We start from the raw sequence: 13,008 nt of genomic DNA, 5'->3' as shown, positions 1-13,008 counted from the left end.
GGTGTCCTGTATCTGTATCTAGGTCAACTTCCGGTGCGATACAGAGAAGATATGGATAGATAGAAACCTCGACTGAAAAAGCGACGATGTCAAAATTATACAGCGGAAATCATGTGGAAACTCGGACATGTAGTCACATAGAAAGGCAAGTAAAGTACGGTAATCCTAAGAACCAATTTACAGGTGGAGCCGGCGGTCTAATTCACGGCAAAGTGCACCACTAAGTAAAACCAGTATGGATAGACTCAAGTCAATAATTGTTTCACGTGTCAGTAATGTTTTCCGTATTTATTCACAGATGGAAGATCTCTTCTGTAGCAATGCTATCATCCGAGAAGTAGCGGCAGCAGATCAAAATACCGGCATTGTTGCTAATGATTCCAGTCATTGCTTAAAAATTGGAACCCACCCGCAGAATTTAGATGGAGCAACCAAATCAGAACCAAATCGCCACTCAACAAACAATTTCTACGTGAAACAACAACACTAGCACAAACTAGAAACACTTCCAAGATCAACCAACTGGCACATAACTTCCATCGTGAACCGAATAATCTAATCACTTTCCAAAATAGCTTGTCGGAACTGGCATAAGGAAAGAACATAATGGTCCACATGACTATGGCCCTGGAGGCCGGCGGCGATACCGGTACCGGTGCTACCAGTCAACAATCTCGCCTGAATGTGGAAGTTGACACCAACTGATTTCTCTTGTGCACCTGGAACAACGAAAACCATACTTTCTACTACTGGATCAAACGGAAGTGATTAAAAGGAGATAAGTGAGTATTCCCGAAAAAGATATTTTAGTTACAAGATAAAGATTATCGCTTCGGGTCCCTTAGTTCTGCTGTCCGTACAGAACTGTCAAATCGTATGGATCTTTTCTTATCCTCCCTATCCCAGCCAGCAGATGATGTTCCGGACTGCGACGACAGCGATAATCTTTATTGTAATTAAAATAATATTTTTTAGTCCCGCAAACCTAAACAATGCAAACAATAAATCCCAATCATTTTTATAGCACTTGGTCCACCGGTCATGAAAGAATTGGAGACGGATGGCTAAATTCCTCTACCGATACGGCAAGTAAAGATTGGCCCGATAGGAAACCCGTGAATGGTTCGTATGCATTTTGGTAAACAAATTGAAATTAATTATTCGTTATATTATTTTAGGGAACCCAAATGAAAATCGAAAAAAATCCGAACATCACACCAGGAAATATTGCTCGTACCTTACGCCTGCATCTATATTGTTTCGGCAGAGGATTCGAAGTTGTTAGCAAAGTTGTTATAAAAAAAAATACTTCGAGAAGCCTTTGACTTATGTGGTTTTGGCAGCGGCACTGGTGGTGGCAAAACTCCTCATGGCCCTCCATCAGGATGGTTTGCCGGTGATTTTTTTTTGGATCCAACGGATGGAACCAACGTCTGCAACAATTAGTCCGCTAGAGGTAATGGTGGTGGTAGAGGTAATACTGTTTGCATTATTGACATTCATATTATTGCAGATCGATGGACCAACTACCTGTACGCTGTGCATGCAGTATAGTCTGTTGCAATACTTTCATCTTTACCTGAATCGTATAACGTATTAATTACACTCTACAATTATCAATCTCGCAAAGAAGGCAATAAGGTGCAAATGGCACTGAACAATTGTGTACCAGGCGATAGGCAACACATCCATTTGCGCCGAATCTCCCACGGATAATGAAGTGCAAACTGTTTTGCAGAACTTGAAATTCCGGGAGGCCACAACAATAATAATAATAGTATTAAAAGTAATATGAGCTCCGCTGATGAGGAGATGGAGGTGGCAAACAAAAATTCCCCACAGTGGTGCATCAATGGTTTTAGCAGCCGAATGTTTAACGGGTATGTATATAGTCTTTAGAAAAACATTGGGAATCACTTAAAAAGCTTCACTTCAGAAGGTTAATAGTCGATTCTACTAGGCTACTTGTGACAAGCATGCAAAGCGCTTTCAGAAATTATTTTAGAAATAAGATCTTTCGAAATAATGCAGTATTTGAATGACAAAATGGCCCCAATTCCACATGATTATTTTTGTAGTTTCTACCAAACGATCATCATGCCAAAGTATTGCAGTATTAAATAAAATTGTGACAAGTCCACTAGTTTTAGTTACGTACTTCATATCAATTGATTGTAAACTGGATCACTCATGGAGTATACATAGTGCATGATGTTCAACCAGTGCGCTATTTGATAGTGTCCTCGAAACTTAATATCTTAATTTCAAGTCCGTAGTACACGCTTGGTCCTTTAATGGCACATATTTGCCAAGTTCATTCAGACATTTTGCAGAATAATTCTCGGACTAGCTATATACGGATATCCGTATCAGGAACACTTGACAAATACGTATTATTATGACGACAGTACTGATATCTTTCTACATTTATTCTCGAAGTCATTTTATATATTACATGAGAGGCTCTAGAACAAAATATGCTTTTAAATCAGATCATTATACGGATATTAACTCGGATATTAAGTAAAGTAAAATGGTGAAATGGTTGAATTTTCTTATACGCTTCTGTACTCCGGAAATGTACTAATACGGCTAGATGAATTAATCAAAGATTTTCTTTGTATATTTCAGATATAAGATTCTGCCACGACCGATGTATACCAAATCCGACGTAGTGGGATATATTAATGTAAAAATATTGCTCCGAGTATTACTTTGGAAAGCAAAAAGCAAAAGTTTTAAATTTTCACAGAATTATTTTCGCTATTTGGAGTGATCCTGTTGTTCTACCAACCACTGTCGTACCTCAACATCGATATAGTAATTGTAATTTGTAATAAAATTCATAAAGTATTAAAACCATAGTTATATGTATAATTATTCACTGAAATTACTTTATTTTTTAATATGATAAATCATGAGTAAAAATATATATTGATATCGTAAGAATTTCATAAAGCAAACATATAAAATTTCATAAGGTTGCTCAATGAAATTAGTAAGTCAAACATAAGATGAACATAAATGTTCATTATGGACCTGGTTCATCTAAAGTTCATTTTGGTTCATAAGGCTACCTTATGTTTTTCAAACCGAATCCTTGTGGCTAATTTTCATAAGGTAAACTTATAAACTTTGGAAGGTTTTTTACGGCAGTGTATACTCGATTCGGAGAGATATTTAACATTGAGGCGTTTCCTACCATGCGGTTGTTACTTTCGAATGTGAAACGCCGCGTGGAATCTTGTGCAAATGCGCTTTTGGAAACTGTTGGGAATTTGCCAACTTGCACAGGATGATTTCCGAGATAATAATACAGTAAGAACGACCAGGGGATGGGATTTATGTTCGTGATCGGAGTATTATTATTTTCCTGTAATTGTGTATCATAATTCATGTTAATTTTACAAACATAAGTAATAATTATTACTACTAACGAATCTTAATTTTAACCATTTTCTACTCACGTTTAGTCCCGTTGTGCAGGGTTTATGAGCAGAAACCTATTGAGCCGATATGGTTCGATAATCACTAATCTCGGTGCTAAAGTACACTTCCGTACTTTCTACAAATATCCGTACTAAAACAATTATTATAAGTTTCTTGTACATATTTTGGATAAGTGAATGATTACCTTTGCATGTAGGTATGTATAGTATAGCGTAGCGTTTAGGTTAGACTAATTCAATAGATGTAAGCCAACACTAATATAGGAAAGATCAATAGTTCAATAATTTCAAACATCACTTTTTAGATTTAAACTGTTACCTAGTATAATACACACTATAACTTTTAACTATAATCGTAGATATTTAAATAACAAGGGGGTTTGCCTGCTGTGCACGGTATACAGTATTATCGACTCACAGTGTTTGTCTTTTTGCCAAGCATGACGTTCGGCCAACTCTCTCGATGGAAGGGTTATACTGTACCTATTCGTGTTGGTATGGATTAGTCAGCAGGGTTGGATCGTGAGGTGCGCAACTACGCCATGGGCGTACGTAACACTCCCCCCGGGTACGCCGAAACTCCGGTCGGCTTACAGATCGTCGCGCCGTACATCCAATACGGCCAGCTTGGCTACAGGGCGCTCGAGTATTCCGTTTGCAGTTTTCACCGTCGCCGCCCTGATCTGGTGGTCCGTTTGGCTGACACTAGTTCCGATGACCTTGCCTTTTGGCCAACAGTTTCTCGGCAGCTTCGGGTCAACGATGATGACTACGTCGCCGATCGCTATTGGCTTGGTATTCGCATACCATCTTGTTCTGCGTGTGATCTCCGGTAGATAGTCGGTAAGCCAACGTTTCCAGAATAGGTTGGCCAACTGTTGAGACATTCGCCAGGATCTCCGCAGAGTTGTTCCGCTATCGTCAAGAGCGCAAAGTGGTTTAGAGCCGTCGGACGACCCCAGGAGGAAGTGATTAGGGGTAAGAGCAGGTGCGGATTCGTCGTCGACTGGGACGTGTGTCAGCGGCCGAGTGTTAACGGTGTTTTCGATTTCGGCCAGAAGACTTCGAAGCATCTCATCGTTTGGCCTGTGTGGAGGGCTAATTGTCATAAGGTTCCGTTTGACTACACCGACGAGACGTTCCCAACTACCACCCATATGGGGTGATGATGGCGGGTTAAACTTCCAGGTTATCTCGGCACCGCTGAACTCTTTCATCACCTCGATCTGGTTGATTGTCATCGCTGCTTCTCGTAATTCGCGGCTTGCTCCGATGAAGCAGGTTCCACGGTCGCTGTAGATGGTCTTGGGTGTACCTCGACGTGCTATGAAGATGCGAAGTCCCATAATGCACGAGTCGGTATTTAAAGTGTTCACAACTTCTATATGGATTGCACGGATTGTCAGGCATGTTATCAGCATACCCCAACGTTTCTCCACTCGACGGCCCACAACGACTTCCACTGGTCCGAAATAATCGATTCCAATATGCGTGAAAGGTCGAGCGTAGGCGTCTAGTCTCTCGGACGGCAGGTCGGCCATTATGGGTGGCCGTGGGGTGGCTCGTTGGTTTTTGCAGTGTTGGCAGTTGTATCGTACCTTCGCATATGTCGTTCGTAGTCTAGGAATGCAGTATTTCTGTCGGATTTCATTTATGGCAGTCTCATGGTTTTGGTGGTGGTACTTATTGTGATAGTGTGTGATTAGAAGATCTGTGGTGTGGTGGTTGCGTGGGAGGATGATAGGATTTTTGGCATCTTCGGTGGCTTGGGTACAAGCGTTGATTCTGCCGCGCATTCGCATGATTCCGTAGTTATCCAGCCAGGGCGTCAACTTGAACAACGAACTGTTCTTAGAAATGCTCTTTGATGATTCGTTCGTTGGTTTCAGAAGAATGTCTGTTTCATCTGGGTAAGCTTCTCGTTGGGCTTGACGTATCACATATCTCTCGGCGACCTGTATTTCTTCAGTGGAAGGGGGACCACACAGGATAGGCTTCTTCTGTTGCTTCAGACGACAGTTTTTTGGGAAACGGTGTACAAGCGTAGCTACCTTGACCATCTGCTTCCAGCTGGAGACATTGATAGCCGGGTCAGGTACGGTGGAATGGGTTAATAGATATGGGCGGAGTTCAGTATCGGTCTTGTTGGCTTTCGACGGTTGACGTGGCCACGCTTCTTCCGGAAGGCGTAGGAATTCTGGCCCGATGAACCACCTGGATTCAGGAGTCATGTCGGGAAACTTCTCCCATTTTGTTCCTTCATCCGCGACATTTAGCTTCGTTGGAACCCAACGCCACTGGATTTGCTCCGTTGATTCCAGAATCTCGCTAACTCGACAGGCAACGAATGGTGTGTAACGACGATGGTCCGAATATAACCAGCAAAGCACATCCCGAGAATCTGAATGATAGAATTGCTTATTCATATTAAATGACAGGGAATCGACAACCGTTCGGGATAACCTCGTGCCGATAACCGCTGCCATAAGCTCCAGTCGTGGGATTGAGTGATATCTCAAAGGAGCAACTCTTGTTTTGGCGGCAACTAGGTGACACCAGACAAATCCATTTTGCATGAATCTTATGTAGCATGCAGCGGCCATGCCGTTTTCACTCGCGTCCACGAATGTGTGAAGTTGAACTTCGTCGTACCTAGAGGCAGCCTGAGAGCGGAAGCATCGTGGTATGTGTACTTCCTCAACTCGCGGTAGGACTTGCAACCAGCTACGCCATTTGGCAAATGCGTCGTCGTTGATATTGTCGTCCCACTGGATGCCGCTACGCCAGATTTCCTGTAGAAGGATCTTGAGGAACATTAGGAACGGCGCAATGAGTCCGAGAGGATCGAAAATCGTCATGAGGATCCGTAGTACCTCCCGTTTTGTGGGATGACGACATCCGTTCCATAGGTTGCAGTCGTAGCGGTTCCAACTGACCCTGAAGGTGAAGACGTCTGCAGATGTACACCACCACATCCCGAGCACCTTTTCAGCTTCCGTTTCTGGCGAGAGATTTAAGCTTTTTTCCACAGCGTTACTTCCACGAAGGGTTGCTAAGACACTTTGAGAGTTGCTAGTCCAGTTACGGATTTCAAATCCTCCCTGCAAATGAACAAACCTTACTTCCTGGGCAAGTTTGATTGCTTCTTCTTCGGTATTAGCGCTCACCAACATGTCGTCAACGTAATGTCGTTTCTTAATTGCCTCAACGGCGGCTGGATGTTTCTGGTTGAAGCGCGAGGCGTTCAGGTTCATGGCGTAATGAGCGCTACTAGGGGAGCAACAGGCGCCGAATGTCATAACGTTCATTGCATAAACTACTACTTCTCCGTTCTCATCCCTCCAGTAGAACCGCTGGCACTGTTGGTCTTCTTTCCGGATTTGAACTTGGTGAAACATCTCACGTATGTCACCTGCCAAGGCTACGGGGCGCTCACGGAACCCGATTAACACGGTGAACAACGACGAAAGATGATCGGGACCCTTCAACAGGGCAGAATTAAGCGATACGCCGAACGCCTTGGCCGCTGCGTCCCATACGATCCTCACTTTACCCGGTTTGTTTGGATTCGTCACCGGAAATATCGGAAGATACCACACCCGCTTGAATGGTTGCTGCAGCTCTTCATTAGACAATTTTCGTATGTAGCCCTTATCTGCGTAGTCGGCCATTTTTTCCTTTAATGTTTTGGAGAGCACTTCATCCTTCTTCATGCGCGTTTCAAGACACTGAAACCGCCGTTGGGCCATTTTTTGGCTGTCCGGTAATCGGATGTTGTCGTGACGCCAAAGGAGGCCGGTTTCGTATCGTTCTCCTGTGAACTTGGTCATTGATTCAAGCAAATACTGTGCTCGTTGATCGTCGACGGAGAGAAGGGCCTGTTGTGGCTTCATAACTCCCAAGCTATCCAGTGAAAAATAGTCCTTGATAGTTTGGTGTAGGTCTTCGTCCATTTTATAATCGTCTTCGCAAGATCCGATGTGGTAGACAGAGTGCACTGGACTAGTTGCAGATTCCGATGTTCCTCCTCCACATACTGTCCAGCCGAGACGAGTTTTGATGGCAATGGGGTCGTTCGGCTTGCCTTCGCGACATTTGAGGGAAAGGCTGAGATGCTGGTTCTTTAGTCCGATGAGAATACGTGGTCGAATATTGTGATACGATACGATCGGAAGCCCCTTTAGATGGGAATGCAATGAACACAACTCTTCTATGTCCATCGTCTGATACGGAAGAAGAAGCTCGTTCACCGTGCGCGCAGCGCTAACTGTGAAGGTTTTGGCTCCACTATGCACTCCAGCGATCCCAAACTTGATGATCCTTGACATTGTCTCTCGTCGCTGTGTACCACCGGTCCAGTGAAGGCAAAGTGATCGAACTTCTCCACCCAGCTCGAGCTCATCAGCCAACTCTTCATCCAGCAGCGTAAGATCCGAACCATCATCCAGGAATGCGTAGGTACGGATTGACCCACGTTCTCCGTGTAGAATTACTGGAACGTAGCGGAATAGGATGTTGCTTGACTTGGTTTGATGCGTGTGGCATCCATGCGCTGTCGAGTCAGCGTCTGCTCTAGGAGGATCCGTATGCCCAACTGTACGGGGCGTTATTCTCATGTTTGCAGACGTTGCTGGTGTTGATGGCGGTTGATGTTTGTGGTCGTTGTGCAGCAGTGCATGGTGCTTGAACTGACACCCATTCTTCCCACAAGGCTTGGCTTGGCACTCTTCATTGTGGCGACGGAGACAGCGGCGACAAAGTCCGAACTCCCGTACTATGGCCCAGCGTGAGTCCCGGGAGAAGTCCAGAAAGCGCTTGCACTTGTCGACCGCCTGGCATGCTTCCTTACAGACAATGCATTCGTCGTTGGCACTGGGATTCTTCCAGCTAGATGGTTTGGTCGCCGGGGGCACCGGGGAAGCATTTCCGGAATGAGCATTGACGAAGACATGTCCCTTCTTCCTTTCGCTCCGAATGGTCTTTTCATTTGTGGTTTCCGGAATTATCACGGTGCTTGCTGCCTCAGCAAGAGAGTACATCCAGGTACTGAACGCTGCTAGGTTGACCCCTGGGATAGATATCCTGTACTGCGCCCAGTTCAGCTTGATGGTTGGAGGTAACTTGCTCACCAGTTGATGCAGAAGTGAAGTGTTGTACAGGTATTCATCCAGGCCGCATGCATCCACCGTCGCGCAGAAATTCTCCACACTCACGGCAAAGTCCACTAGGGTTTCTAGCTTGTCTTCTCTGACGGCCGGCAGGGTGTGGATTTTTTCAATGAGTGTATGAACGATGGCTTCAGGCTGTCCGAACATCATCTTTAGTGTCTTCAAAATACCTGGCACATTCGAGGGATGTACCAAACGGCTTTTCACCGCTTCGAATGCTCGTCCTTTAAGACTTTTCTGAAGTCGAAAGATATTCTCATCATTGCTGAAGCCGCACATGGCTGTCGTATTATTGAAGGTTGCCACAAAGAGTGGCCAATCCTCAGGATTGCCGGAGAACTGGGGCAGATCCTTAGCAACGGCTTGCCGCGCAGCTAGCTGTTTCTTAGTTAGCGGAAAGAAGTCTTCTTCACGTTCCGGCAGACGGCCGACGTACGGTGGGCCTTCGCGTCGAATCTCCTCGAGTATGTTACGTGGGCCATCGATGAGTGCTCTAGAGCGATGATTGGAAAATTGGTCAGCGACGGGGTGGAGGGATTCTTGGGCCACCGAACTTTGATCTTCCGGTTGCGAATGGTGACTTGATTGCGCTTGAGGTAGCCATCTTCTCACGACATCCGATTCACTGTTCGTATTCGACCCGTCCTCGCTTGCCATCGCTTCCAGCAGCCTGTATTTCTCCTCCAAGTACACTCGTTCTTGTTCCATCTTCTTCGCGTTTAGGATCCGCTCTTCTTCTAGCTTTTGCAGCTTCAACTTAACAAGCGATTGCGAGGATCTACTGGATGCCCGACTGGATACATGGGATACTACAGACTTCGCCTTTCCAATGCTTATCGGTAGATTCTTGTCGGTTTCCGTTGGTAGTGCCTGGTTACTACCCTTGGCCGACGGTTTATTGCCTGCTTTCGACGGATTCTTGTCGAATCCCTCTGCCTGCAGTCCGCTGGGTTTTTTCAGCTCCTTCTGGTCCGTCGGTCGTTGCTCAGATCCCGGATAAAAAATATAATTAAAATATCATAAATTTTACTGTAACATCACCATGTAAAACGAAGGATTTACCATTAAATATAATGGAATTTTAACAATTAAATCACATAGGAAATAATGGTTTTCCACGATAAAATGAATGGTAAATGGGACTTTTACAATAAAAAAGGGGGGTTGTTATGTATCTTTACAATAAAAAAATCGAAAATTTTCCATACATTTTTCAGAGCAAAACAATTGATTCAACGGTTCTCCAATGGGACGATTTAGAGACACAAAACAATAGAAAATAATGTATGTTAAATGTTTTCTCTCACTTTTTTTTATTGTTTTACAGTAGAAATATAATGAAATTTAGAATACATTTTACTCTAATATTACAATAAAAATACAATACAACTTTATGTCCTACAATTTATTTTAATTCAATTTAATTTTATTTTAGTATAGGCTTAATGTTCAATCTGTTTGAACTTAATTTTACTTTAATTTCAATTCAATGTGATTCAACAATAATTTTAATTTTAATTTAATTCCAATTTACTTTAATTTTATTTGAATTCAATTTAAATTTTGTTTTAATCCAGTTTTTGTTCGATTTCAAATTAGTTTTCATTCAATCCAAAATTTAATGTGTTAGTATTGTTGTTTGGCGCTTTGCTTTTACTTAGTCACTGATGCATTGACGTTAAAATCAAATGCGCCGATCATGCACCTCGCTATACTCGCTGAGCACGGTGTAATTTCAGCCACCAGGAAAGAGAGCTCGATGTCTCCTATAGGACAAACATACGACTTGTTTTTTCTTGAGTGGGTGAATCGAAGTTAGTCGTTTTCTCTAACACATCAGGTTATGTGTGAACCTGTAAAAAATGTAAATTATAGAAGCATGTCAGTTTTCTTATATAAAGTACTTCGAAAAAAGGAAAAGTTACCTGTATCAGTTATTATTGTATCTAATTGGTAAGATAGGCCAATAATAGCTGCCGAACGATATTCAGTCTTACGTGGTTTTACCACAAACTTTCTTCTGAAAAGGAACAAAAATGTTCCGAACTGCTTCGGCGGTGGAAATTAAGAACCCCTTCCTAAAGGTACTTTTAAAAGTTCTCCCGCATCAAAATCATCCGGTATTATGATGTTAACATTATAGATACTCACCACGCCACAGCAGCCTATGATCCGCCGTTTGCCCACTCCTAGAATCCGTATAATGAAGGGACACTTCTTACACCACAACATCAGTTTCATTTTTTCATTCCACTAATCATAAACAAAAAGTACACGCTCAAATAAATCCAGCCAATCTCCGAGTAAAATGTTATGCAAAAGTTTTCGTTCCTATTTATATTTTTAATTCAACCTGGTCATAACATGAATATTTCAACACCTGAAATAAAAAGTATTTATTTAAAAATCGATAAAACTTTTTTTCATTTAATTATTAAACCTTTTGTTACTCTATTGTATTCATTTGTTATTTCATTAATACAGTAAACAAATTAAATGTTTAAAAATTATATAATTTTTTCTTCAAGATGGATTTTCTGATCACCCAGTTAGAATACTTGTATAATATATTTAGTTTTGGGATGAGCAATACAAAACATAAGCGAACAATAAAAACAAGATAGAATGTATTGGTAACAGTTAAATTTATTGTGCATTTAAAGTAAGCACAATAAAAGATTTTTATGACCGTGAAAAAACTACAATAAACGTGCAATAGATTATTTTGTTTACCATACAATCTATTGTACTTTAATGGATTATGCCATACGAGGTACTGTAAATTTTTATCCGGGATGTTTTCAATTTTTCCTTCGCTGCCGTTTTCTTCCCGTCTGCTTTTGGCTTGACCTGTGATCCCACCTTACAAGCTTTCGACGTTTTCGGGGTTAGTAGATCACCTGGCTCTTGATGGGCTGGAAGGTTGAGTTTGTCACTATCGTGTCCGGCTGCCTGCTTCTTCTTAACCCCACCGGTAGGAACGCCACCATTACTTCGATTTAATGACCCTTCAGGAACTAGCATTGATTTTGTACAAGCTTCGCAGCTCCAAGGTTCGTCCTCGATGGCTTGGGTAACTCCCACGCAAGTGAAGTGAAACCATTTCAGACACCTATCACACCTCACCATACTATCCGTGTCCACCGTACGACACACTCTGCACGATTGACCGGGAAACGAATATTCAGGTTCCACTGTTACGTTGGTAACCACCACCGGAATACCACCAATTGCACCACTATCACTACCACCGGCTTCATTGCCTTTTCTTGACCGACCTTGACTCGACATGGCCGAAAGTGACTGCGTTAATTCGTCAATAAACGAAAATAATAAGATGTTGGGAATTTGCCAACTTGCACAGGATGATTTCCGAGATAATAATACAGTAAGAACGACCAGGGGATGGGATTTATGTTCGTGATCGGAGTATTATTATTTTCCTGTAATTGTGTATCATAATTCATGTTAATTTTACAAACATAAGTAATAATTATTACTACTAACGAATCTTAATTTTAACCATCTTCTACTCACGTTTAGTCCCGTTGTGCAGGGTTTATGAGCAGAAACCTATTGAGCCGATATGGTTCGATAATCACTAATCTCGGTGCTAAAGTACACTTCCGTACTTTCTACAAATATCCGTACTAAAACAATTATTATAAGTTTCTTGTACATATTTTGGATAAGTGAATGATTACCTTTGCATGTAGGTATGTATAGTATAGCGTAGCGTTTAGGTTAGACTAATTCTGTAAATTACGCGTTCAGTGAGCTAACGGGCACAGCAGAAGCACCGTCACACCAACTCACCTGTCGGGGGAGAAGGACCAATGTAAATTACGCGTTCAGTGAGCTAACGGGCACAGCAGAAGCACCGTCACACCAACTCACCTGTCGGGGGAGAAGGACCAATGTAAATTACGCGTTCAGTGAGCTAACGGGCACAGCAGAAGCACCGTCACACCAACTCACCTGTCGGGGAGAAGGACCAATGTAAATTACGCGTTCAGTGAGCTAACGGGCACAGCAGAAGCACCGTCACACCAACTCACCTGTCGGGGAGAAGGACCAATGTAAATTACGCGTTCAGTGAGCTAACGGGCACAGCAGAAGCACCGTCACACCAACTCACCTGTCGGGGAGAAGGACCAATGTAAATTACGCGTTCAGTGAGCTAACGGGCACAGCAGAAGCACCGTCACACCAACTCACCTGTCGGGGAGAAGGACCAATGTAAATTACGCGTTCAGTGAGCTAACGGGCACAGCAGAAGCACCGTCACACCAACTCACCTGTCTGCGGGGAAGACTGTACGATTTCAGGATGTTGCGCGTCGGGGTGGAGCCTCAGGTTTGGCCACATTCAGGATCCCGCCAACGACACCG

The 13,008-nt window shown here is 43.0% G+C and overlaps 2 protein-coding genes and 1 long non-coding RNA gene across 6 annotated transcripts; 1 reads left to right on the top strand and 2 right to left on the bottom strand.

Annotated features, from left to right (window-relative positions):
- The first annotated feature begins 302 nt into the window (after nt 1-302).
- LOC134220901 (uncharacterized) lies at nt 303-2,846 on the top strand. Its single transcript, XR_009982096.1, has 5 exons — nt 303-782; nt 1,025-1,122; nt 1,179-1,456; nt 1,514-1,880; nt 2,632-2,846. It is a non-coding gene; the product is annotated as an uncharacterized LOC134220901 (long non-coding RNA).
- Nucleotides 2,847-3,467: 621 nt separating this feature from the next.
- Nucleotides 3,468-4,838, bottom strand: LOC134224840 (uncharacterized). Of its 4 annotated transcripts, none has more exons than XM_062704446.1 (3): nt 3,769-4,838; nt 3,635-3,704; nt 3,468-3,580 (listed from the first exon to the last, which is right to left on the bottom strand). In XM_062704446.1, exon 1 carries the CDS (start codon nt 4,793-4,795, stop codon nt 4,040-4,042), a length of 756 nt encoding a protein of 251 aa, XP_062560430.1. In that variant the 5' UTR covers nt 4,796-4,838; the 3' UTR covers nt 3,468-3,580; nt 3,635-3,704; nt 3,769-4,039. The 4 variants fall into 4 exon arrangements, with proteins under 4 accessions (XP_062560430.1, XP_062560431.1, XP_062560429.1 ...); XM_062704447.1 differs by having other exon boundaries at nt 3,468-3,565; XM_062704445.1 differs by having other exon boundaries at nt 3,635-4,838.
- Nucleotides 4,839-4,863: 25 nt separating this feature from the next.
- Nucleotides 4,864-9,682, bottom strand: LOC134222097 (uncharacterized). The gene is made up of 3 exons (XM_062701242.1): nt 9,659-9,682; nt 5,048-9,601; nt 4,864-4,911 (listed from the first exon to the last, which is right to left on the bottom strand). The coding sequence occupies exons 1-3, from the start codon at nt 9,680-9,682 to the stop codon at nt 4,864-4,866; spliced, it is 4,626 nt and encodes a 1,541-aa protein (XP_062557226.1).
- Nucleotides 9,683-13,008: the final 3,326 nt, after the last annotated feature.

This window comes from Armigeres subalbatus, chromosome 3, assembly GCF_024139115.2.
Source record: "Armigeres subalbatus isolate Guangzhou_Male chromosome 3, GZ_Asu_2, whole genome shotgun sequence".
Lineage (NCBI taxonomy): Eukaryota > Metazoa > Arthropoda > Insecta > Diptera > Culicidae > Armigeres > Armigeres subalbatus.
The sequence above is the reverse complement of the archived record's forward strand: the minus strand, read 5'-3'. Positions and strand labels throughout refer to the sequence as shown.

What these genes read in the sequence shown, in the direction of transcription:
- LOC134222097 (XM_062701242.1), bottom strand. Translation starts at nt 9,682, where the DNA reads ATGGTAAATCCTTCGTTTTACATG. An exon ending in TAAATCCTTCGTTTTACATG is followed by an intron (nt 9,602 to 9,658) that starts GTGATGTTACAG and finishes CCGGGATCTGAG; the next exon opens with CAACGACCGACGGACCAGAA. An exon ending in TACGAACGACATATGCGAAG is followed by an intron (nt 4,912 to 5,047) that starts GTACGATACAAC and finishes ATTTCGGACCAG; the next exon opens with TGGAAGTCGTTGTGGGCCGT.
- LOC134224840 (XM_062704445.1), bottom strand. Translation starts at nt 4,795, where the DNA reads ATGGGACTTCGCATCTTCATAGCACGTCGAGGTACACCCAAGACCATC.